This window comes from Bos grunniens, chromosome 3 (genome assembly GCF_055505025.1).
Source record: "Bos grunniens cultivar Pamir isolate PY7600 chromosome 3, Bosgru_T2T1.0, whole genome shotgun sequence".
Lineage (NCBI taxonomy): Eukaryota > Metazoa > Chordata > Mammalia > Artiodactyla > Bovidae > Bos > Bos grunniens.
The window spans coordinates 98832485-98859290 of record NC_141167.1 but is presented as its reverse complement, the minus strand read 5'-3'; the positions used below and the strand labels follow the sequence as shown (position 1 = coordinate 98859290).

The window sequence follows — 26806 nt, the reverse complement described above, 5'->3', positions numbered from 1 at the left end:
CTGAGCCAGTTAGTAGTCTGTGAAACATGTTTAGTGAATAGCTAACTGCAAGTTGCATTTTAACAGCAGAAAAGGAAATACTAAATTTTATTCTTATGGCAAGGGGAGGGTCCATTTTATACTTTGGGTTCTATGTAATTTTTTTTTTAATCTTGCACTATGAAAATTGTGAGAAATTTTAATCCAAACAGAGAGATTATATATCTAACTTAACTATCTACGTCTCCTTTTTTCTCTTTTATCTTCTCCAGGCTGTACAAATAGTTCTGTTGAGAGAAGAATGCAAATTCCCTTAATTGTTGATATTCAGCTTTTTTAGGAAGCAGCCACTCATAGGCCACTGCCATATTGGTTACTTATATCCTATCAGACCCACAGTGCTTCTAATCCTTGATGCATATTAGCAGAGCTTTGAAAGATACTGATATCCAAACCTCATCCCCAGAACTTTAAAATCAGAATTTCAATGGATTGGGTTAAGGCATTCATGTTAGCTCAAAACTCAATCCGTTTTCATTTTACAATAGCATGATTTAGAACTACTCACTAGACCTACACTATTTCACACCACTCTTTTTATTTCCTCCTTCTAGTCCAATATGGACGTCTCTCCACTGGCCTAAAGATTTTTTGGGCTTTCTCTGTTACTCGCATATAAATAATTGGCCTTCTCAATTGGATTGTCTGAAGCAATGATTATCTCGTATTCTTGTGTAGCTCCCTGGGTCTTCATAAATGTGGCCCAAAGTTAATTCAGTATAATGCTGTCCTACATTCCCTGGCCTCAGATTTCAACTCAGTTCATTTTTCTGGGCTTTTACTAATATGGAGAAGGAATAATGTGAGTAAAACTGGAGAGGTCTGAATGCCTGTCCATCTCATGCTCTGTGTATTTTGAAAACCTGGCTTCTGTATCTCCTTTTCCCCGATATCCTTTAGGGGGCCATTTACTGCCCTCCACCGAATGCCAGCTCCACTGAGGTCCTGGAAGCCCCCTGCACGTTAGCAAAGTTCCGCCTATCCGAGGCTGAGGGGAATCATGACTCGGGCCAGTCCAGCATGCTCACCTATGACCCAGGTTCTTATTTTATTTTAGTAATCAAGGCTTTTCCCTTCAGTTCTGGCATTTCTTATTCGGGTGGAAAAGCTGAGGGTTAAGGGCTGTCCTAGGTTCCTTTCTCCAGAAGCCAACTCACATGCGAGTGATTCCTTATGACGTGATCCTGGAAGAAAGAGGCAGTGCACGTGGAGGCAGGGGCGGGGAAAGTAAGGTGAAGAGACCAAGAATGTGTGTGGTTTAAGGCCAGTGTTTTCAGAGGCTTAAATGCTGCTATTCTGATGAGGAGGACCATGGATCTGGGCTTCCTTGTGGCTAATACGAAAGGTCAGAGGGAATGTGAGGACGGTAGCAGTGGGGAAACAGTAGAGGTCAGACTGGAAACAGGACACTGAGATGGAAGGGCCCTGCAGGGTGGCAGCCCCCAAAAGAGAGGAAAGACCACACAGAGGTAGTGTCAGCTGTTGAGTGAACAAACGAGGAAGAGAAAAATTAGTGGGAGATTGAGCCATAACAGATCAAGAGCATAAGGAAGAAGTGCATGGGATTACCTCTGTACCCTACGCTTGAAGGCCAGGGAATCTGCAGGCTAGTCTCCACTTGCCAAACAGCAGTTTTCTTCTGATGCTCTTCTGTTTCAGGACACTTAAGCCCTTAATCCTGTTGCAGACTGGATGCTCGTGTGTGCTTGCTGTGGAGCCCTCACCTTGCAGCTTGGGAGGCTTCTTCATGCTGATGGAAGCACCCAGCTCTGAAGATAAAACCACAGCCAACAGGATCCATTGTTATTCATGATTTACAAAGACTCACTCCTCCACCCAAGAAGGACATCAGGTACAGAAAGTGTCCAGGAACAAGAAAGGCCATCTGAAAGCCCATGGGTAGGTGAAGACATGGAGATATTTTTGTGTTTTCTTTTTTGCTGACTTTCCTTATACTACCCAGTATTGTTAAGTGTGCCACAGGGCAAACATGTTTCCAAATGCCATAAATGAGCAAGAAAAATGAAATGGATGACAACAAAAAATTCCTAGGTAGAAAAGACAGAGGCAAGAAACACCTACAGGATGCAGTTTGTACTGTTGGAGGGAAGAGATGAAGCAAAGTCAAAGCTGAAGGAAAACCTCATGAGAGAAAAGAAGTGGGGAAGTCTAAATTGGAAAACTTTTAAATGTGCATCAATATACACTTCATATAATGTAAACACACTACATATGATATTATACATAATTAAAATAAGGCATAGACAATATGATAAAATGGAAGAAACCTCACAAGTGAGTGTGTTTGTGATGGAATAAATGAATGAAGGATTCGAGCTATTGAATGGATCATTCTGTTGGCTTCCTGATGAGTTGACTTTGGAAAAGAAAATAGAAAAATAAGAAGAATGAGAAAGAAACTCTGTTTGGTGACAGGAACTAGGAGATATGGCAGGGGGTGGGTGGGAGTCACAGTGTGAAGGGGTGTGAAAGTAAAGGGCATTAAAACTACCCTTGGCTTCAAAATCTGCTGTGAAGCCTGGATTCCTGCTCAGGTCTCCATGGAAGGTGAGCAGGAAACAGTGACTGAGCCAGTGGGGTTCAGTCCTGGCTGGGAATGTGGGAGGCCAAGCACAAGGAGAGACGAGAGGGAAGAGAAGACAACAAACTCCACGAGACCTAGTGGCTCTTGTCAGGCTCTGCATCCCTGCCCTCCCTGAGCACTTCCCTTGAGACTCTCCATGCTGCCACAAGGGGGCTCCTTCTCATCTCAGCTCCACCTGAGGACGTGGGTCTCTCCTCATTCCTCAGATGAGGCCACAGCCTGAGGGATGAGCGCCAGGTAGCGCCAGGCTCCAGTGGAGGATGTGGAGAGCGATGCAGGGTAAGGATGAATACGTCCCAGATGAAATGGATGTGAGGGTCTGGAAGCTCTTTTAAGGAAATTTGAACAGAGGTGGACCCAGAGGAGACTGACATGGAGATGAGTGGAAAGAATGAATTAAATGGACTGTCATAAAAGAGACTGATGGGTGCACTTCAAGAATGAGGGTAGCCCTTTATTTTAAAATGAGGGAAAAATAAGGAAAAGAAACTGGATATGAAAAGCAAACATGGGACTGAGTTGCAGGGCCAGTGTTTACACCCCTATTGAATGTTGCTAATACAGTGTTGCTGAATTATTCTTGCTGAATCTGCCTGCAAGGCAGGACACCCAGGTTTGATTCCGGGGTCGGGAAGATCCCCTGGAGAAGGAAATGTCAACCCTCTCCAGTATTCTTGCCTGGAGAATCCCATGGACAGAGGAGCCTGGCAGACTACAGTCCATGGGGTCACAAGAGTCGGACACGACTTAGTGACTAAACCACCACCAATACACTGTTACTGAGAGCACCCAACAGAGTAAATTGCCTTGATGACGGATGTTGAAAGGAGAGGAAAATATTGGCCAAGCTACCTTTCTCCGAAAGCCAGGGAAGATGGGGTCTAGAAAAAGTGGAGACTATAAAGCTTATGCTACCATAAACAACCATTGTGCAATCGTTTTGTAAGTGTTAAAGCACCAGAAAGACACAATACTTAGATATTATATATTCATAGTGGTTATCAAACAAATTGTAGTGAATCAGATGCCCTGGACATTATATTGTTTAAGATTCCCAACAATATGCAAAGGAGATAGAATTTTTCAAGAGTTCAGATGAGGGACAGAGCAAATACCTAGGAAGATAAATAACTTGGCTCAGTTAAACAAGCAAGAATTTTCAGAACCAGGGCCTGAGGCTGAGCTGGTCCTAAGTGCCAGGCTCTTGATCACCTGAGGCTGTTAGAGTGTCACAGGTTTCAACTGGGCTGACAGTGGGCGTGGGAGAAGACCACTGCCTCCTCCACCCACAGCTTTGTGATGACCAGCACATGGACCAGAGCTTCCTAATCCCCTTTTCTTTCTTACCTAGAAAGAGTGGTCCTTGGTTTCCAGAATCAGGGTTGGAGGTAAAGCCCCAGTTGGTGGAAGAAAGACCAAGCATGGCTTTGCTGTCACCACAGTCGAAATGCTGGTCCAGCTGCCCCTGCAGACAGTCAGTCACGTGGGTGCTTTCCTGAAGCTGTGCCTGTGAAGTTGGCACCTCTGACCCTGGGAAACTCACAGGTCCCCGGTGACAGTCCTCCCAGGTGTCCCCTGAAAGTAAAAGAGGGTTCAGTAGGACCAGTGGAAGCTTTTCCTTGCTAAGCCCTCCCAGACTCCCATTTCTGCTGTCCCAGCCCATGAGTGCAACCACCCAATACCCCAGACAGCAAAGGCAGACATCGGTGTGAAGAAGATGCCATATTTTTGGCTGTGACTGGGGTGCTGAGAAGGCAGGGGCTAGGCTGCAATTTCTTGAAATGAGAAATCACCCACTTGAGTCTAGAGGGTTTGGGTGACACAGGGGGTCAGGCCTCTTATTCTGTTATTAGCCTTAGTCTTGTAGCCTAGAGAGAAGGTTCTAGACAGGCCTCTAGGCATGGGGGAGAAAGAGTTGTTAATATATACCCACAGGAATAAAAGAACAGGGAGAGACATTTGGCCTGAAGGGTTCAGGTACCACTAGAAGTTGAGCTGAGAAAATACAGGACATTCCAGACACTTCTGAACTTCCTTGCTTGAAATTTTGTCTACCCTTCCACTCACCCATACATGTATATACAGAATAAACTCTATTCCCACATGGGGCAGAGTAGGGATGGATGGTATTAGCAACTAGAACTAGTAGGGGAGAGGGCTGAGACCCTATTGGGAACACCTTTGTGTCTCTTTAGAGAGATAATATACGTATACTCCTTCAATACACGTCCCTCCACTGGTGCCTGGACAGTGCTGCTAATGAAATCTGCTTATGTTTCTACTGTGAAATGAGTACATATCCTCAGAACATGGGCTAATCAAAGACGTGAAGTACCCTCATCTGGTCCAGGTCAGGCTCATGTGAGGTCACGGCCCCCAGGGCTGCTCTACACTGCTGGGGGGCTCTCCTCTCACCTCTTGCTTATGCATCCGCACCCTCACAAGGTGTGTTTCTGTAACTGTCTCTCATGTACCTGTTATCTCTTAGTCTTCCAGAGAGCATCTGTGTCTGACTCTCATTAAAGATTCATCCAACCTCCTTCTAACTGCTTTCTCTGATTCAGTCCTCTCCACACTCTCAAAGCTCACCTGTCTTATCACCCCCCAATCCTGTTTCATCACATGCCCCTCAGTTTACGGAAATTCATCCTCCCTTCCCTGCTACACAAATCTAACCTCCTCACCTGCCTTTCCAGTGCTCCTGTCTTCTAGTCCCTCTTTCTTCTGCAACATCACTTCCCACAACTCCCACTGCAAATCCTCCCAGGACTCAGGCTGGCCCCCTTCTGACCCCAGGCCTGTACCAGGAGCCTCTGTGAGCTTCCAGGGCTTTCTCCAGAAGCACTTCTCTCAGTCTGGTGTGCCCTTCATATTTCACTAGGCAAAGTTCATTAATCACTAATCATCATATTTTAGGACACTTAATCAGATTTTATGATAATTCATTTGGGCTGAAGGGTAAATCCTTGTACAATGTTTGGTGGTTGAAAGAACTGTCAAAACTACGTATCCTCTTATTCTCTAATATTATTTTGAATCAATGTCTAGGATTGTTTTTAATTGTCATTGTGTAATTTCATCATCTAATTTTATTTGTCTTTTCTTGAGAATGGGGTTTTATTAAAGCTATGCTTTGAATATTCTCTGCATTGACAGAATATAAAATAACCAAACATTTTATCAAACATCAATAATACTGCCCATTATTGTTAGTGTGGGAAAAAGCCTCCATAGAAGATCAACTTGTAATTTAAGAATCAAGTGTTTTGTTGTTTCTGCAGGGTTTCTCCTTGTACAGAGAGGACGGGGTAGAGCTGACGACTTGCACCCACATGGCTGCATAATAGCTATCCACACTGTCCTCGGGTTATCATGAGAATCAAGACACAGGATGGATCCCTGCATAGATTAGATATTCTATTCACTCATCTCAATCCATCTGTGGGGATGTGGCCTTTCCTGGCCCATTGTGAACAATGGACTCCCAGGCCTGGGCCATATCACACACATCCCAAACACACATCTGAGACACATGGCTGAGCCTCACTCATCCTCTTCACAGGAACCCACACCCGGCTGTCAGTGCTTCTGAGATAGAGCTCCACAGTTTTTTAATGGCTTCAGCACAGCCAAATTCAAAGTCTACCTGGACCCGTCATGACAGCAGGTGACCTGGGGGCAGGAGGTGGGGAGAGGCACGGACTCTCATCCTGGCTGATTCCCCAGAGAGCCCTGTGGAGCTGTGGCTCCACCTGGAGGGGCTGCAGGAGCCACGGGCTCTGGTCTCGGGACAGAGTGCACAGAGGGTTTGGGAGCTGGCAGATCTGAGTGAGGGACCACAGGGTTCTCTGCAGCCCTCTGGCAACTTCTGTTGAAGATTAAGATAGTTGCAAATGATTTGGTTCAGGGCAAAAAGGAAAAGGTGAGCAACATCCTCTCTTAGTCACTGATGGTCCAACTGCTGAGAGGAGAGGACACAGCCAGAGCCAGGGAGTTGGGCCCAGGAGAGGTCAGTGTCCCACCTGCCAGTGGCCCGGAATCCGGGGCAAGTGAAGGGACCTCGCTGAGCCTCAGTGCCCTCGGCTCCACCATGAGACACCACAGCTCCCTGAGAGGGTACCTGGGAGGCTGAAGGGGTTGTGGTGCACTTGGAGCTCGCTTAGTAAGGAGGCTGGCAGACAACAGGCACACAATAACCGTGTGTTCCCTTTCTGGTTTGTGAACTACTGTGATCCTGAGAAAGCCTTTGCTTCTCTGCTCCTCAGGGAAGAATGGGAAATAAGAAAGAAACTGCTTCCAATGTGAAAAGGCACCAACTGACTGACGGACAGCATGTATATGCCCAATATAATTTTTAAAGAAGTAAGATATAGTCTGATACATAATGGAGTTTCTCCTCATTTATCAAGATGATCTTATGAGTCAAATTCCTAACAATAAAAATGCATCTCCTAAAGAAAAAGTAAAAAAAATAGCCCCAAAGGATTTCATACTAGGTTTTAATTTCCACACCCTATGAACTGCTACCCAAGGAGACCTGGCTCATAAGTTAGGTCAATAGCCCTATCATATACACAGCTTATGGATAGTTTCTGTGAGATTATACCGCTGAGATTGTGTAAAACATTGAAACTATAACCCACACATGGAAGACTCCTTTTTGCTGCACAAAGGATGAAACACACGGGAGTTTCTAGAGGATGGAACAACAGAGACAGATATTTGGCTTTGTGGAAATTACAGGGTATCGGCAGATTTGATGTTCACAATCACGTATCTAAATGCTTCAGAGGGAGGTAGGCAGCCCAGGGGTAAGAATTGGGAGCTGGGGACAGTATAACATGCATTACAAATATGGAGCAGACTGCAATCATGAATGCAAAGTCAGAGAGCTTGCCAGAAACTATTCAAGAAATAAAATTAGCAACAAAATTTCATGACTATAAGGATTCTTATCTTGATAAAAAGAGCTCTGTTACACAAATTCCTGCAGGTGAGACAGTGGTAGCTCAGATTCTGCCCTTATCCCTCCACTTGCCTTCTCTGGTCTGATTTGCTACCACAAGGCTGTGCTGATGAGATGAGTTCAGGTGACAGAGGGCAGTCTGGGGCAAGAAGAATGCAAAGGCTCGTGATGCCTTCTAAAAATTAAAACTGAGAACATAGTTCTAATCAACCTGAGCCTAAGAAGCTGCCTGGGAGTACTCACCGTTTACATCTAGAGCCAAGAAAACTTCTCTTCTCTGTGTTGGGAAGGAGGCACTTCTATAAGGATGACAGGAGCCTGCCAGATGATGGCCAACAGAAGCAGCCAGATAACATTCATCCAGTGAGTCCGGCTGGACTTCATTCTCTTCTACCACCAGCTGCTCCACACTGACATTTGTGGGGTTGGGAGAGCAGATGGTTAAACAAGAGGGATTAGTCAACCTGGAGCCATAGCTGGTTTTGATGGGAGGGTTAAGGGATAGGTTGCAAAACACAAATGGGAGTCCCCTTAGAGGGAGGTATAACAATCCCCACCCCCTACAACTCCCATCTGGGGCCTGAGGGCGCTTGCAAAGGGAAAGAGAGAGAGTGAGGGAGAGTGAGCATGAGATGCTCTGAGCACAGAGAAGAAATGAGTTCAGAAGGAAGGAGATGAGCCACCCCAGGACACATAGTCGTGTCACACACGTCCTTAGAACATCAAGGAGACTTCAAATACAACATAAGTTTTGTTGAAATTTACATGCTGCATACAAGGGAATACCAGCTCTGGCAGCATAATAGACTCCTAGAAATCTTGCATTTGCAAGACCAATTTTTCAAATATGCAATGTGACATGACTTTTTTTCCTAGTTACTTTCTTTGCCATGAAATACCTGCCAAGGTCGTAACCCAGAGTGACAGAGGCAGCTAAGTATTGCATGCTGGTTTTAATAAAAAGGAGCAAACAGAGGAGTACAAGAAATCCTGTGGCTGATCAGTAGCCCTGCTTCAACTGACTGCGAGTTACTATAATTGAGAGGGATTCATAAAGGGTGAAAACAGACAACCTTGTTACAGGGACAATTTGTGGTCGTCTGAATGGAGGAAATAGGCATGTTCAGCACTTTCCGATTCCCCTGCATGTGAGATGACCAGATGTCACCACTGATGTTAGCCCCGTGTTTCTCCATAGTTACCTAGAAGAGATGATGTCTTGATCTTCCTCGTCCTCAAGATCAGCGAGATTTTCTAAGGATAAATTCAGAGAAGTCAAGAAACACTAAGCAGATCTCACTGTGTAAATTAATAATCCAGTGTTCAATACTGCCACAGGGACAACAATATCAGCAGTGAGATGATAGGCTATTTAAGAAGGATATTCCAGATGCCTCAAGTTGGATCTCAGACTCTCCTTGGTTTGCTTTCCTGTGCCATCAGGCAAGATCTCCATGCCCTGGTATATCCTCACCACAGAATTCTCTTCCAAGACTGAGTAAAAAGTTAAAGATTCATCTTCCCCACGGAGTCTGGGGAATAGCCCACCTGCATTCTGGCAGAATACTGTAATACTCAGGCTTTTCTCATCATATGCTGAATGCTTTAGCAGAATGATGAGTGGAATGAAGAAAACCTCGAATCACACGAATCCTAGTTGTTACATGGAGCCTGCAGTCATTCATGGGGTGGGAAAATGCCAGGGCTCTGCCTTGCTTCATGGAAACATACAAGCAAGGTGATGGGAGGCTCTTTGCATTCTGGGGTCCAGATGATTGGCTTGCTAAGTCGAGCAATTTCAAGGAGACAAACCCTGGGGGTGACAGCAGTGACACCAGGGAAGCAACAAATACCTACGGCTGTGAGCACCTCTGAAAGGCACGGAAGTTCAAGGGACAACTGGGTATGGAAGTGGGAGCATTGTGGGCAAGTGGAGACATTGCATAGGAATCAGGAAAAATACAGTCATCTCCGGACCCCTGCACACATACAAGTGAGTCAGTGTGTTGCACCAGCCGTGGGTCCATGATCTAACTTGGGGCCTGACCCATAGGCTTCACCTGAATGAAGAAGACAGCACAGCTCCCAGACCCACCTGATGTCTGTACTTAAAACTCTACCACAGAGTCTGATTCAAATCACTGTCTACAGAGCTTCCAACAGGGATGACAAATCTCAGCACCGCAGAGGCAAGGAGTACAAAGAATACAGAGTCTACCTGGGCATCCAGGTGGAGGTCTATCACAAGAAAATACTCACTGGTTACATCCCGGGCATAAGAGACATCCACGTCCTCAGGTGAGAAGATGGCATTGCTCCTATAAGGCCACAAGGAGTCTGACAGGTCAGGAAGAACCGAGTAAGTCAGATAGTATGCATCCAGAGAGTCCTGTGGGACACCGTTCTCCCTCATCTGTGGCAGCGGTCTGCTGAACGTGGTGGGGGAGGGAGGGCAAAAGATTAAGCCAAGACTGAGGAGAAACTGTAGAATCCTATCTGGATTTGATGGAATGTTTGAGTGGTGAAACACGTCAAGGGTCTGATCCATTAGAGAGAGAAAACTCTGTTATGTGCGTGAGACACAGCGACATTTTACAGGGCAGAAGAGAGAAAGAGCAGCAGGTGCTCAGTGCTCTGGCCAAATAACAGGCTGATGAACAGACTGAATTCCCTCTGATGGTACAGTCACGCCTCACATACAGGGACAGAGAACACTGGCTCTCACACTTCCATTCACATTGCATTGACATCACTATGGCACGCATGCCAGCATGCTAACACCAAACAGAAAGCAGATATGCATCTCACTCTGTAAACCACACCTGATATAAAAATTGAGTGCAAAAACAGCACTCTGACTTAGTTCACCTGGGTCAACGGACTTGGGATTTAAACTTGACAAGTAAATAAGAAATGGGAAACAATAGAAGTACCACAGTGAAAGCAGAGAACATTATGAAATAGGATAATAGTGGTGGGCAAAATATATATATATATTCAGCACTTTATATATTCACAATATATTCAGCACTTTGTTTTTCCCTGGATCAGAGGTCTGCAGATGTCATCACTGTATAGGAGCCCACAGATATGCAAACTTACCTTGGGGCAACCACCTCTGGGCCTTTCAGGTCATCGTGATCATTCTGGTTTTCTGCAAATAAATTAACAGAAGAGTTATATCAGGCAAATACTTTTCAAAAACCCAATCCTGTGCCTGTCTTCACAATGTGGTAACAGGCTATTGAGACAGAAACAATACAGGAGGCCCTAGAAAGAGCCTCATAAGAAGGCACTGGGTTTCCTTCTTGAGCCATTGGACGAATGTCCTTGATATGATATGTCATTGGCAGAGTATCCTGGTCCTGAGTCTGTGCAAACAGCTAAATACATCCTTTTCCCCACAGTTCCTGGGGAACAACTTAGCTACATCCTCAGCCTGCTATAACACTCAGGCTTTTTTCATCTGAAATGTTGTTTACTAATGGGATAAGTGATTACACACTGAGATATAATGGGAGTGGAACCCACACACCATCAAGTCAAATGAATCTCAAAGCTGCAAACAGCGGCCATTCATCAGGTTGGAAGTTCCAGCCCTGCCTTACCTCAGAGAAACATACCCAAAGAAGACAGTGTGGCTTACCTTCTGGTTTCAGAAGACTTCGAACAAGGTAAGTCAAAGGAAAAGAGAGAGACCATGGGTTGATAGAAGTGAACCAAAGTAGTGAGATCTCCAAAGGTATAAACAAGACTGCCAACAGCCTTGGACAGGTGTAGGAACTCAGGGACGTTACCCAGAAATGAAAATGAAAGCATTTCACGTGAGATAAGAGGTTCATTCAAAATTAGGAAGCCTGAGAGGCACCTCCTGTGCCACGACTGCCGAGGTACACGTGCGTCTGGCAGGACCGCCTTGGGCAGAGTGGTTTACCACAGGGACCACTATGACAGGAAACTTAGAAAAGTTCGTTCATAGAATGTCTTATTTTAAATGCAGATGTAGAGTCTGGTTCAAATCAGGCTTCAGTATGTAAGCCCAGGGTCTATCAAAGGGGATAATTCTCCCAGAGTAGACTAGCAGACACATTGAAGACTACCTGGGAGACCAGTTGGAATTTCATCCTCTTCAGCTTGAGAGCAGCCACAGGCTCCATCCACGGCAGACGCCACATTCTCTTCATCAAATGCAAATTCCCCATCACTGGAAGGCTGGTTGCAGGCAGAACCTTCCCGCAGAGTTGAAGGTACTGAAACACACTCATCCTGGGATTGCTGGAACACCACCTTCTCCTCATCATCCTGCAAGTCCACGCTGTGCCAGATGGAGAAGGGATGACAGAAGGTTGAGAGGATTCGACCCCACGCTATCTGGCTGATTTTGATGACAGGCATTGGGAGTGGTCACAGAAAACAAAAGCGCAGTCCCCTTAAGGAGGTAAGTAACTCCTCCTGATGTGGAGTGGAGGGTGGCTGCCATGGGGTGGGAGAGAGCCAGCAGGTACTCTGGGCACTGGGCACACAACCAGAGGTTGAAGGAGGAGACGGATTTTCCCTGCACGCTGACGTCCTGACCCCCAGCACTCACAGAGGACCGGGACAGTGGTTCAGACTTTTCTGCACACATTGTGTTGATCTGGATATCCTGTGTCCAAGTGAACACAGCTTTTAAGAAGTTAAAGATTTGTTTGAGTTTGGACACTATCCCATACAATTAAAAGTTTTATTTGAACAAATACAGCTTCAAAATCAGTTTTTCCAAGTTGGAGAAAAAGGAGTTATAGACTAGACATTCTGCCTTTAAGAACTATTTTTTCAATATTTTATTCTAATGTGAATACCATTATATTTTCTTCCCTTGAAATCCAGGATTTACCAACATACTGATGCCAAACCAGTGTAAGACCCATAGGATCTCCCCCTCCTTTAACCACTCAGGAGAAAACTCATGAGCACGGGAACTCCCAGGTTTAGTTATTCCACCTGGGTAAGCTCACTGTCAATTGGTAAACTTGAAGGATTAAAAAACTGAAATGCACAAACTTGAGAAACATAAATGACAACCCTGTGAACGAGATAATTGCAGTTGAATGAATAGATGAAAGAGTTACACAGAGAACTTTCTACTTTTCTCTGGATCTGAGGTCTCCTGCGGTCACCACTGACATTCACAGCCCACAGATCTTCAAATTACCTGGGCAATGTGAGCTCTTGTCCACTCCCTTGCTTGTGATCATTTTCATTGTCTAGTAGGAAATTCAGAGAAAGCAGGTCATAATAAGCAAATCAGACCTCACACATATCTACTCAGTAAACACATATACAACAAGGACATTAATATTCTCATTGTAAGAACATAATTCTTTAGCAAAGATATTCTAGGACACTTAAGTCTTATGAGAATTAGACTGGACTGCGTCCAGACCCATTGAGGAAATTTGCTGCTTGATTTGGTATCTCTCCCAACATCCTTTGTTCTGAGTCTGTATAAGCACTTAAAAATGTATTTTCCACAGAGATGCTAGAAAATGAGCTGAGTTATTTTCTAGATTGTTTCTATAGTACTGCTTAGTCCCATCAGATTATGTGGTTGTTGATGGTTTAGAGGAATTTATACTTGAGACTAGAGTGACAGGGGAATTGTGAAAGCGTTAGCCACTCAGTAGTGTCCGTCTCTTTGTGACCGCATGGACTACAGCCCACCAGGCTCCTCTGTCCATGGAATTCTCCACACAAGAATACTAGAGTGGGTGCCATTCTCGTCTGCAGAGGATCTTCATGATGCAGGGATTGAACCTGGGTCTCCCGCACTGCGGGCAGATTCTTTCCCATCTGAGCCAGCAGGGAAGCCCAGTGAATTGTATGAACCCTCCAATCAAAAGGAATCTTTGGTGCTACACAAAAACCATGGCATTTGAAGCTGGAGGAACTGCCAGAGCCCAGCCTTGCTTCATGGAAACATCCAGGCAAGGCAGTGGTACAGTTGTCTCTGTCTTGGTGTCAGATAACATCTTAGCTAAGACCTGCCAACATCGAGAAAAGGGAGACTGGGGCTGAGAGCAGTAAAACAAAACCTGGAAATCCCCTCTCCTTATAAAGAGGCAGGTCTGTCATCATTTCTGGAGAGGCCAGGAACATTTACAAAAATTAGATCACTGCAGGGAACAACACACTGGCTCCAAACTAGTTCTGACAGACCCCTCCTGTGGATTTCCAGCTGAGGTGGTTGAGAGTTGTCACAAGTGATCTGGGTCAAATGCCTGACACTGGGGTCAGGATGACAGACAAGCCCGGAGCAAAAGGAAGAATGCAAGCTCCCTGACCCACCTGATGTCTGTGTTCCAGAATAGACCCTTTTTCCTGGTTTCAACTGAGATGTGTCTATGCAACCTGTCCTCAGAGACGACCTTCTTTGGTCTACAGAGCTTGTGAGGGGAAATAATATGGGGGCTACCTGAGATTTTGGTTGGAATTTCATCTTCTTTAGCATGAGAGCAACCACAGGCTCCATCCTGACCAAGGTCTACTTCCAGTTCATTAAATTTAAATTTGTCATCACTGTAAGGCTGGTGGCTGTCAGAACTTCCTTGGAGACTTGAAGGCATCAAACCACATTCATCCTTGGATTCTTCAGGCACTTCCCTCTTTTCAACCTCCTGCAGCTCCATGCTGTGTCAGATGGGAAAGGAATGACAGAAAATTCAATGAAGAAGATCTGACCCCAAGCCATTCTGGCTGGTTTTGACAGGAGGCATGGGGAGTGGTCACAGAGAGGAAAGGAGCAGGCCCCTTAAAGAGAGAAGGAACTGTCCTCTCTTATATGAAGCAGAGTGTGTCTGTCTGGGGATGGGAGAGGGGGACAAGCAGGTACCCTACATACCGGCCACAAACCTCTGATGAGGAAGGAGACTCAACCATCCCAGGGTGGTCCTTTCAGGAACAGGAAGCACAAATGAACTTCCACACCAAGTGCTTCCCCCGGGTCCTAAGCCATGTTGAATTTAAGATGAAGTAGCCAAGTGAATAAGGGCTTCCCCGGTGGCTCAGTGGTAAAGAATCTGCCTGACAATGCAGAGATGTGGCATTGAACCCTGGATCAGGAAGATCCCTTGGAGAAGGAAATGGCAATCTCCATCCAGTATTCTCTATGGGAAAATGCAATGGACAGAGGAGCCTGGCATGCTCCACTCCGTGGATGTCACAGAGATTCAGAAACAACTGAGCAACTGAGTATTCACAGTGAAGTGAATGCAGATATTAAAGCTTATAGACTCTCGGAGATGTTCTACCTTCACTTTAGGAACTGAAAGTCCTCCAAGGCCTCTTTCACTTACTATTGTCACAGACTACCAATTTTTTTTTTTTTTTTTGGACAGTTGTCCTGGTGTTTAATTTTTCTAGTTGCTTCTTTACTAATTCTGTTGCTAGTTACCTTCCTTTCAAGGATCTAAGACAACTGTGTACAAATATTTATCTCACTTGGACTTCCTTTAGAAGAGAACAGATGCTCTCTGTGTGTATATGAAATCCTAAGGGTGCTGCATTCGCCTTGGGTCACACATACAAGTAGCACAGAGACAGCAGACAACCAAGTTACAGGGACATTTCCATGTGGGTTGAGTGAAGTCAATTACACCATAAGCACTTCTGGCATGTGACTCTCTTGAGGTACTTATTGATCTTTTGTGACCCTGTCCATATTTTCCCTACGCATTACCAGCTCCTGATAGACAGATGGAAAACCACAATCACAGAAAACTACCCAATCTAATCACATGGTCCACAGCCTTGTCTAACTCAGTGAAAGCCTGTGAGCTTTCATTGTGAAAGCTCACAGCTTTCACTGTGAGCCATGCCGTGTAGGGTCATGGTGAGAGTTCTGACAAAATGTGGTCCACTGCAGAAGGGAATAGCAAGCCACTTCAGTATTCTTGCCTTGAGAACCCCATGAACAGAATGAAAAGGCAAAAAGATAGGACACTGAAAGATGAACTCCCCAGGTGGGTAGGTGCCCAATATGCTCCTGGAGATCAGTGGACAAATAACTCCAGAAAGAATGCAGAGACGGATTCAAAGCAAAAACAATACCCAGTTGTGGATGTACTGGTGATGGGAAGCAAGGTCTGATGCTGTAAAGAACAATATTGCATAGGAACCTGGAATGTTAGGTTTGTGTTTCAAGGCAAATTGGAAGTGGTCCAACAGGAGGTGGCAAGAGTGAACCACATTTTAGGAGTCAGCGACCTAAAATGGACTGCAATAGGTGAATTTAACTCAGACGACTATTATATCTACTACTGTGGGCAAGAATCCTTTAGAAGAAACGGAATAGCCATGATAGTTACCAAAAGAGTCCGAAATGCAGTACTTGGATGCAGTCTCAAAAATGAAAGAATGATCTCTGTTCATTTCCAAGGCATTCAATATCCCAGAATCCAAGTCTATGCCCCGGCCAGTAATACTGAAGAAGCTGAGTTGAAAAATTTTAGGAAGACCTACAAGACCTTCTAGAACTAACACCCATAAAAGATGTCCTTTTCATTATAGGGGACTGGAATGCAAAAGTAGGAAGTCAAGAAACATCTGGCGTAATAGGCAAATTTGGCCTTGGAGTACAGAATGAAGCAGGGCAAAGGCTAATAGAATTTTTCCAAGAGAACGCACTGGTCATAACAAACACCCTCTTCCAACAACACAAGAGAAGACTCTACACATGGACATCACCAGATGGTCAAACCAAAATCAGATTGAATATATTCTTTGCAGCCAAAGGTGGAGATGTTCTATACAGTCAGCAAGAAAAAGACCGGAAGTTGACTGTGGCTCAGATCATGAACTCCTTATTGCCAAGTTCAGACTTAAATTGAAGCAAGTAGGGAAAACCACTTGATCATTCAGGTATGACCTAAATCAAATCCCTTATGATTATACAGTGGAGGTGAAAAATAGATTTAAGGGACTAGATCTGATAGACTGCCTGATGAACTATGGACAGAGGTTTGTGACATTGCACAGGAGACAGGGATCAACACCATCCCCAAGAAAAACAAATGCAAAAAACCAAAATGGCTTTCTGAGGAGGCATTACAAATCACTGTGAAAAGAAGAGAAGGGAAACGCAAAGGAGAAAAGGAAAGATATTCCCATTTTAATGAAGAGTTCCAAAGAATAGCAAGGAGAGATAAGAAAGCCTTCCTCAGTGATCCATGCAAAGAAACAGAGGAAAACAATAGAATGGGAAAGACTAGAGATCTCTTCAAGAAAATGAGAGATACCAAGGGAATATTTCATGCAAAGATGGGCTCAATAAAGGACGGAAATTATATGGACCTCACAGAGCAGAAGATATTAAGAACAGGTGGCAAGAATACACAGAAGAACTATACAAAAGAGTTTCACAATCCAGATAACCACGATGGTGTGATCACTCACCTAGAGCCAGACATCCTGGAATGTGAAGTCAAGTGGGCCTTAGGAAGCATCACTATAAACAAAGCTGGTGGAGGTGATGGAATTCCAGGTGAGCTCTTTCAAATCCTAAAAGATAATGCGGTGAAAGTGCTGCACTCAATATTCCAACATTTTGGAAAACTCAGCCGTGGCCACAGGACTGGAAAAGTTCAGTTTTCATTCCAATCCCAAAGATAGGCAATGCCAAAGAATTCTCAAACTACTCCACAATTGCACTCATCTCACACGCTAGTAAAGAAATGCTCAAAATTCTCCAAGCCAGGCTGCAGCTATACATGAACTGTGAACTTCCTGATGTTCAAGCTGGATTTGGAAAAAGCAGAGGAACCAGGGGTCAAATTGCAAACATCTGCTGGATCATGGAAAAAGGAAGAGTGTTCCAGAAAAACATCTATTTCTGCTTTATTGACTATGCCAAAGACTTTGTGTGCATCACCACAAACTGTGGAAAATATTGAAAGAGATGGGAATACCAGACCACCGGACTTGCCTCTTGAAAAATCTGTATGCAAGTCAGGAAGTAATAGTTAGAGAACTGGATATGGAATGGACTAGTTCCAAATAGGAAAAGTAGTAGGTCAAGGCTGTATATTGTCACCCTGCTTCTTTAACTTACATGCAGTGTACATCATGAGAAACGCTGGGCTGGATGAAGCACAAGCTGGAATCAAGATTGCCAGGAGAAATATCAATAACCTCAGATATGCAGATGACACCACCCTTGTGGCAGAAAGTGAAGAAGAACTGAAGTGCCTCTTGAAGAAAGTGAAAGAGGAGAGTGAAAAAGTTGGCTAAAGGTCAACATTCAGAAAACTAAGACCATGGCATCTGGTCCCATCACTTCATGGCAAATAGATCGAGAGACAGCGCAACCAGTGGCAGACTTATTTTTCTGGGCTCCAAAATCATTGCAGATGGTGACTGCAGCCATGAAATTAAAAGACACTTACTCCTTGGAAGAAAAGTTACGACCACAGACAACATATTGAAAAGCGGAGACATTGCTTTGCCAACAAAGTTCCATGTAGTCAAGGCTATGGTTTTCCAGTAGTTATGTATGGATGTGAGAGTTGCACTATAAAGAGAGCTGAGCACCAAAGAACTGATGCTTTTGAACTGTGGTGTTGGAGAAGACTCTTGAGAGTCCCTTGGTCTGCAAGGAGATCCAATCAATCCATCCCAAAGGAAATCAGTCCTGAATAGTCATTGGAAAGACTGATGTTGAAGCTGAAACTCCAATACTTTGGCCACCTGATGTGAAGAGCTGACTCATTTGAAAAGACTCTGACGCTACAAAAGACTGAAGGAGGGAGGAGAAAGGGACGACAGAGGATGAGATGGCTGGATAGCATCACCAACTCAATGGACATGAGTTTGAGTAAACTCCAGGAGTTGGTGATGGGCAGGGTGGCCTGGTGTGCTGTAGTCCATGGGGTCACAAAGAGTCGGGCATGACTGAGTGACTGAACTGAACTGATAGTTAATTGTTACCTGGGGGTTAGTTTTTCTTGTGCTTGTTCATCGTCTTCATCTTCATACATTTCTGCAAACAAAATCAGTAGTGTCCAGTCAGCTTCTAGTCACCTCACCCACTACAATCACAGGGACTCATATGGTCACAGAGTCATAAATATCTATGTATGAGTTAGTACTCTATGGAAGTGTTAATGCATTGTCTTTAAACAACTGCCCAAGCATGGATTTCTGATCCAGCAGGCAGTCTGTTTCTAAACTGGTAGATCATCCTCAGGACACCCTCTGCTTGAAATTGGGCAAACATTTAAATTGTCTTTTCTTCCTTATATCACGTCACATTGCCCACCTTCCATTTCTACTTCTACAAATGTGTCATCCATCCTGCCACAAATTCTGCCAAAGACACAGGCTCTATAAACCTTCTCAGGTCTCACAAGATGCCCTCCTTTCTCTAAGGAGAACAACAATGTCCCACATCCATCCGTCTGGGAACATCCTGGCTCTTCAAGGTGGCTTTTGCATGTTATCTGGAAAAGTCTCTCTAGGGAAAGTGAGTGCTCCAGTCTAAACTATTTTCCCAATGCCAGTCCAACTCCATCAAGTACCTTATCCAGCACCACAAAGTGAAGGGCTTTCTTTTTTCTGCAGTGTATTTGTAAATATTCCAAAATTTCATCACTATAGCTACCATCAACAGATCATTTCATCCATTTTACGGATGTGAACAGTTACTAACATAAGGAAAAGTAATCATTCTCACATAGTTATGAACACAGCACTCAGCCTGGAACCTGGGAACTTCAAGCTTTGTCTAGGGCGCTATTGACTCTAACAAGCTGCCTCTTGTCACCTCCTCCTTTCTGTGCTTTAATGCTGGCTGGATGTTGCCTCCTGCCCCAGTGGCCATGGTCCATCAGGAAGGAAGCAGACCATTGGGACACGATGACCTCCACCCTGTGCATTTCTCCTCTGTCCTCTTAGACAATCCTGCTCCTACATAGCCCCAAATAGGACACGAAACAGGAAATCTGATAAACATTCCTAGTGGAGGTGTTCACCTTATCAACTGGGGACCTAGGAGAGGATCAGTGCTATCAGGGTCTGTGGCCCCCTCACCTGGGCTGAGCTTGCAGGCAAGGCGCTTGGCCAGCTGGTACCCCTCAGACAGGCTCTCTCGGAAGCCCTGCCCCTGGTGGCTGTCCGGGTCATTGCGGGTGAGGAGGTCCTCGAGGTGCTGCTTGAGCAGGACAGAGTCATCTTTCCCATCCCGTAGTGTCTGCCGTAACTGGGTCAGCTCTCTTGCCTGACTTTGAATTAGTGTGGCACACGTCCTAGGTGGAACAGAAGATGCAAGTGTAAAAGGCAAAGACTTAGATGAAAGACGGTTAGGGATTTCTGTGAGAACATCCCCAAGGAGACCTCGAAACAGAATTCTGGCACATATCTGATGACTGGCTCAGTCACTCAGTCGTGTCCGGCTCTTGCGACCCCATGGACTATAGTGCACCAGTCTCCTCAGCCCATCGGGTTATCCTGGCAAGAATACTGGAGTGGGTTGCCATTTCCTACCCCGTATCTGATGACTTGCCTGTGTCAAAGAGAAAGAAGGTAAACAAAGGTTTCCTCTGTATTAGAAAGTACTCCTGTAAGATTTCGTGACATTTCATTCATCTTGTGCTTCTGTAAAAATAACCTAATGTCTTTCCTGGTGGCTCATCTGGTAAAGAATCTGACTGACAATTCAGGAAACACAAGAGAGGCAGCTTTGATCCCTGAGTCGGGAACATTCCCTGGAGAAGGAAATGGCAACCCATCCCAGTATTCTTGCCTGGAAACTTTATGGACAGAGGAGCCTGGTGGGCTAAGTCCATGGGATCATAAAGAGTCAGACACTACTGAATGCTCATGCATGCATCAACGTCTTCCGAAACCTGCACCATGAAGATGTCTCTTTGGTTTCTCACTCAGCCACTCGGTCATGCCCATTTTCATCAAAGAATACACAGAGTATTTTCTGTATTTTTAATGTGGCAACACAAAGTACTGTCCAGTGAATGGCACACAGCCAGATATAGAGTGTGGGCACGTGAAGCTGGTGTGAATTGGAAAGAACGTAGGAACGACAGACTCAAGGAAGGATTCCAGGATGTGGTCAGTCAGGAGGGGGTGCAGTTTAAAGGCAAATAAGGTATTGATTGCACAACACTGTGAATGAGCCGAGTGCCCCCGGTTCACTTGGATGTAGTGAATTCACAATGAGATTCAAGTCAGTAGTTTATGTAAAAGCAAAGTGAATTACTTCCTGAATACAACTAGAATCCATGGTTCACCAACTGGTGTTCTCCACCTATTTTATAATATTGTGCCCTGTGCTCGCCGTGATCATCCCTGCCCTCCTTACCTCAGCCTTTCATCAAGCGGTGGCTTCTCTGCCAGCTTCTCTGCTGGCCTCCGCACCTCAAACAGCAGCTTCTCCCCCAGCACGGATTCAACGATATCCTTACATGCTTCACACTCTGAGGAAAGAGAGACACTGCCTCAGGGAAAGCTGGCCTTGCTGCTGTGGTCACTGCCTTCAAGGGAGGAGGACAGGCCACCTCAGTGCTGGATGTAACGCCTTCTCCAGTCTCTACGGAGAGGTTTCCACATCTGATTCCTCAGCATCTGAACCGAGGTTAGTCCCCATTGTAGAGGTGAGGAAAGAGAAGCTCCTAGGCACAGACAGGATGAACTGCCTTTTGACAAAGTCAGAATTCACATCTCCTGAGACGGACCCTGAATCCTGGCCACTGAACCAAGACCTGCAGCCTCTTAGGTGAGACCCTGAGCAGGGCCTGGGGTGGCGATTCCTGTGAGGTCGGGAAGGCCCCTAGGACTACAGGACCGCTGGTTCCCTCATGCTGGGATTCAGGAACGAACAAGTGTCTTAAGGTATAAAACTCACCTGGACACACTTGTGTGAAATAGAATACATGAATCCATAAGGACCTAAAGAGATACGCCAAACACTGAGAAAGTCTGTGTTATTAGGAACAGTAGAGCTATGAACTAAGTGTATTTACACTGAGCCGGGCACGACTGTCAGGGCTTTGTCAGATTTACTCAGCACTCGCTACAACTCAAACAATACTTACTACTACAGCACCACACAGACACAGGAGGAAACAGAGACACAGGAAGGTTCCCAGCAGGGAGGTGAGCCCAGGAAGCCTGGCCCGGAGTCCACATCTTTCCACTGTGCTCTGGTGACCTCCACACCAGGCTCCTGGTGAGACATTTCTTCTTCACCAGCCTCACAATTTCTTTCCTAGAATTTTGTTACTATCATAAGGAGCGGTGTAAATAAAACTTAGTTTGTCCTTTCCCCAAAGCTCATCCTTTCACTTTCTTAAATAGGAGGCTTTACCCCTTACTTGTCTCTGTGTCTGTCATTTGTCATTGACTCCCTCATCGCTTCATTGAAAATGACTGTAGGAAAGTGACACACACACACGTTGTCAAGATTCCTCTCATGCCCTTGTTGTGCATGTACCCTGGTCTTGACTTCCATCCTTACGCCGGGCCGTGCTTACTGAACACGCAAAAATGATTCCAATTGCCAGGCTGACTGTGAGTGCAAAGGGCTCCTCACATTCTGCCTGGGTTTTTACTGGGGCTGGTGATCTCCCCCACTTACCATCATCTTCATGTTGGTCACACATCTTATAGCACAGACTCAGGTTCCCCTGGACGCCTGGTCAACCTGTATCACCAAAGATTCCCCAGCTCAAGTTGGGAGAGGGAGGAAAGGGCAGATTGTCTGATTTCACCAGAAACACCTTCAATCTTGCCACAGAGTCATATGGCTTTCTTGGACTCAGGAAGGAGAACCTGCACACTCAGAAAGCACAGCTTCCTTCTCACCAGGGAGTCTCTGTCTTGATGGCATCACAGAAACCATGGTTTCAATGAGAAGCAGACTCATCCTTAAGCTCCTTTAAATCCTATCCCCTCCTTCTTACAGGGTCTAACCACACGTTACCCCAGGGTAACTGGCACAGGGCTTTGCCAATGGAACCTCAGGGAACCTCGAACTGATGGAGTTCATTAGTCCCAGAGGTTTAGCCAAGAGGCATGCAGGATCCGATACAGAACAGAAAAGATTCCAGTCCACACAGCTTAGCTTGCTTCTGAGAGACACAGGCACTCCTGTGCCTGCACCAGGAATCACTGTCTGGGATTTTAACTCTAATCTCACCCTGCAAACTTGGAAAAGGCCTCCAGTCCTTGTGCCTCAGTTTTCCCAGCCTCAGGAAACTGAAGGCAAAAGAGCCACTACTACCTTTCCTGGATTGTGGTCAGAATGGAACTCAGAAGGACAAAGGGAAAAGGAGACCAATCCTGGAGACTTACAGTGTCTTAGAGGGAAGACAGTGATCGTTCATTGCTTTGGTGATCATGACCTCGAAGACTTACTGTATTTCTGCAGCTGGTTGGCCAGGGAGTAAGAAGTAGCTTGGGATATGAGGAATTTCTCTGTGAGGTCCCTGAAGTCCTGCTTGTACTTTGCCAGCTGCAACCGAAGCTCCTGGTTGATTTCCGTGAGGGTACGTTCTGCCCTCAGATCCGATAAAGAGGGAAGACACACAGCCATGGTGATGTGTGGCAGATGAGGGCAGAGCCAGGGGCAAGGAGAAGACACTCAGCATACAGGGGATTAGAGTCAAGCAAAATCACATAGGTTTAATCAGCACCGAGGGATGACAAAAACTGGAATTCCTGACTTACTGTTGGGAACAACTAGAGGGTTCTCAACCACAAAGAGAAGTTGAAGATGCCAGAGCTCAGAGCCAAAGGTGCTGTGTGGGGCTCAGACTCAGACAGCAGTGAAGGAGGGGGACCCAGCGTGCTAGGCAACCGTCTGGAGTTGCCATAACAGAACTGGTAGGGGGAGGGGTTCATGGAATCTTGGGGGCCCCTGCCTTCCAGGTGCCTAGGCCATGACCCTTTGTGAACATCACCACTGATAGCACCCAAGCCCTCAGCAGTCACTCTGATGTTCACTGCACATGTCCAGATACCACTGATCTATCTCCTAACAAAAATTATTGAAGCTGAGTTCTCATTGTTCATTCTTCTGTGTATAAAAATATTCATGGGAGAAATACTTTGCCAGCAGGTCTTAATTTCTGTCGGGCTGTCATAAAGTCACCTCAGTTCAGTTCAGTTCATTTCAGTCGCTCAGTCATGTGCGACTATTTGCAGCTCCATGGACTGCAGCACACCAGGCCTCCCTGTCCATCACCAACTCCTGGAGTTCACTCAAATTCACATCCATTGAGTTGGTGATGCCATTCACCATCTCATCCTCTGACGTCCCCTTCTCCTCCCACCTTCAATCTTTCCCAGCATCAGGGTCTTTTCCAATGACTCAGTTCTTTGCATCAGGTGGCCAAAGTATTGGAGTTTCAGCCCCAGCATCAGTCCTCCCAATGAATATTCAGGATTGATTTCCTTTAGGATGGACTGGTTGGATCTGCTTGTATTCCAGGGCACTCTCAAGAGTCTTCTCCAACACCACAGTTCAAAAGTATTAATTCTTTGACACTCGCTTTCTTCATAGTCCAACTCTCACATGCATACATGACTACCGGAAAAACCATATCACCTCATCTTCTCTTTAAACAGATCTTAAGGCTTTTCACAAGTGAAGGACATCAAACTTGTAAACTGTCATGAATTTCTTCTCTGGGTCTTCTCCAGTTTAGTCTGTGTCCTAAAAACTGTAGGATAAAAATCAGAGTACAATATTAAGTGGTTAAATAAGTTTTAAAAATATTTTCTGTCCCATCTCAGTATTCTTTTGCTGCATCCCATTGTTATGTCAATGTCTTCTCTTTACTGGGCAGCATGTTGGCTTCAGAATAAACTTAAATTCGACATCCCTACTTTCTAAATTCTTCCTCTGGGTCTGGGTTGTTCTATTTGATTTTTTTTAAATGTTACTAAACACCACATTTCATACTTTCACTTATGTATTTCATTATAGCCTCACAAGAGCTCTTTCCAAGCTGTCAAAGTGACTAAGAGAGTTCACGTGTACATCCTTGAAAACATGGTGTGCTTGAGCTCAGTCACTTCATTCTTGTCTGACTCTTTGTGATCCCAGGATGGTAGCCCATCAGGCTGCTCTGTTTATGGGGATTCTCCAGGCAAGAATACTGGAGTGGGTTGCCATGCCCTCTTCCAGGGGATCTTCCTGACCCAGGGATCGAACTTGCATCTCCTGTGTCTCCTGTACTGCAGGCTGATTCTTTACCACTGAGCCACTGAGTACATGGGGTGCCTGTCTGTTTAGGAAAGATGTGACAGCCTCGTGCTCTTGTTCTGTGTCCATCCAGTTCACCCACGTACTGAACAGACCAGGCTTCCAGAGCAGTGTTCGTGGCACACAGTTTGATCCATCTCTTTGAGTTTTCCTCATGCCATTGACCTGTGGTTGTATTCCAAAAACAGAGCATGGTTAAGTTCAAGGTCATAGGTCAGGGATCATGATGATCCAAAGTGAACATAAACATTGTGTTCAGTGACATAGAAACTGAGTTTGAGGAAAGACAGACAGGCAGGCCCTCGGATAGTGATGGTCTGAAGCACCTCCTCCCTTCCTCAGCATCTCTCCCTGCCCCGGTCTTGTGAGTCTGAGACTTGGGGAACCCCTATAGCATCTGTCTCTTCAGTTTAGCTGTTGGTCTAACCTGGATGGAGGGTGAAATGGGTGTGACAACAGGCCACTGAGCATTTGTTCAGGTTAAGGGAAAAGATACAAAACTGGAACAACTACTTCTGAAAGCTTGTCTTCCCCACATCCCCACACAGTCCTCCAACTACAATGCTTAATGACGGTGTGTGAGATTCAGCAAAGGCTCTAACGAAATCTATTTTCCGGCCCTGTGGGGCCTGACATTCTGTGGGGGAAAGAAACATGTGTCAAATTTCTTCATTTTTAATGTGATGAAACCAAAAAACCTCACAAGAGGTATCTGGCTTGAGGTCAAACAGGAATGAATTTTGCCATGCTAACAGAAGTACATAACAGGTATAGTTCATTGACTGATACCATGCCAGGCATTTCACACATATTATGATACTTTCTTTAATCATAACCATTCAAGGTAACATCATTGTAGAAGAGGTACATAAAAAAATTTATTTGACCAAAGTTAAAATTAAAAAAAAAAAAACCACTTTATCAAGGCAAGTAAGCTAGTGCTTTGCATTTTGTAGGTAGGAGAAACCTATTGTTTTCATCCTGCCTTTGTCCCATTTCATTCTCTTCTTTTTCTCTGTGACCTGACTTTATTCCTAGAGTCCTACCTTTTTTCAACTAAACCATTTCTGTGCACTGAGCAATAGCAGAAGTGATGGCTGGGCCCTTCTAAAGGCTTCCTGAGTGCTTATGTGTTTCAGGACACCAGTCGCCATCTGGAGGCAAGAGCAGCCCGTCTGTTAGAATGCGAGCTGTGCTAAGTCGCTTCAGTCGTGTCCCACTCTTTGTGATCTTATGGACTGTAGCCCTCCAGCCTCCTCTGTTCATGGGATTTCCCTGGCGAGAATACTGGAGTGGGTTGCCATTTCTTCCTCCAGGGAATCTTCCTGAGCCAGGGATCAAAACCCTGTCCCTTGCGTGTCCTACATTAGCAGGCAGGTTCTTTACCACTAGCACCCCCTGAGAATCCCATCTGTTAGAATGGGCAGCTGCTTGCCCAGCCCACTGAAGTTAGCAAGACGACCCAGGACAGAAAGGATCACTTCCCTTCAACTCAAGGATCTTTTCTCTCAGTGACTGTGCTCTATTGGGCCAAACTCTCCTGAAACTGAATGCTCTTGCTAACTTTCCGGTTTCTTGTTAGGTGGCTTGAGTGTTAATAAAATTTTCTAACAAACATCTTTGCTGAAGTTTGCATTTATAGCAATACGATTTATTTTTTAGAAAGTGGCAGCTTGGAGAAGATTGGTCCCATCAATGAGCAAACAAGGGTGAATTTAGCTTTCACTCAAACCAGACTGAATTTAAAATTAGGGCTCTCACTTTCCTCAAGGTGGATAGTCAGGTGCCACAGACATGTGTCCCCAAGGACTTGTGTCTCTGCTGTACACTGGACAAGAGTAAAATGGGGTCAGATGGGCCTAGTCCTTCAATGCTAGAGTCTTCCAATAGTTCTCTGCTTTAGTCATGGGATTGGAAACACCCTTGTGCTTCTGCTCTGTCC

General features: G+C 45.3%; 1 protein-coding gene across 1 annotated transcript; it reads right to left on the bottom strand.

Annotated features, from left to right (window-relative positions):
* Positions 1 to 1608: 1608 nt before the first annotated feature.
* LOC147376224 (NBPF family member NBPF4-like) lies at positions 1609 to 23199 on the bottom strand. The gene is made up of 14 exons (XM_086394061.1): positions 23013 to 23199; positions 20959 to 21073; positions 19674 to 19888; positions 18573 to 18624; positions 14065 to 14279; positions 12116 to 12275; positions 11711 to 11925; positions 10713 to 10764; positions 9753 to 10081; positions 8813 to 8864; positions 7854 to 8086; positions 6765 to 6815; positions 3992 to 4435; positions 1609 to 1808 (listed from the first exon to the last, which is right to left on the bottom strand). The coding sequence occupies exons 1-14, from the start codon at positions 23188 to 23190 to the stop codon at positions 1618 to 1620; spliced, it is 2502 nt and encodes an 833-aa protein (XP_086250187.1). The 5' UTR covers positions 23191 to 23199; the 3' UTR covers positions 1609 to 1617.
* Between the last annotated feature and the right edge of the window lie 3607 nt (positions 23200 to 26806).

Bases quoted from the DNA above. Each gene is read 5' to 3' on its own strand.
- LOC147376224 (XM_086394061.1), bottom strand. From the start codon at position 23,190: ATGGCTGTGTGTCTTCCCTCTTTATCGGATCTGAGGGCAGAACGTACC. The intron at 12,276-14,064 runs GTAGCCCCCATA...ACTTCTTAAAAG, and splicing joins AATTCCAACCAAAATCTCAG to CTGTGTTCACTTGGACACAG. The intron at 1,809-3,991 runs GTAAGAAAGAAA...TTTTATCTTCAG, and splicing joins CCAAGGACCACTCTTTCTAG to AGCTGGGTGCTTCCATCAGC.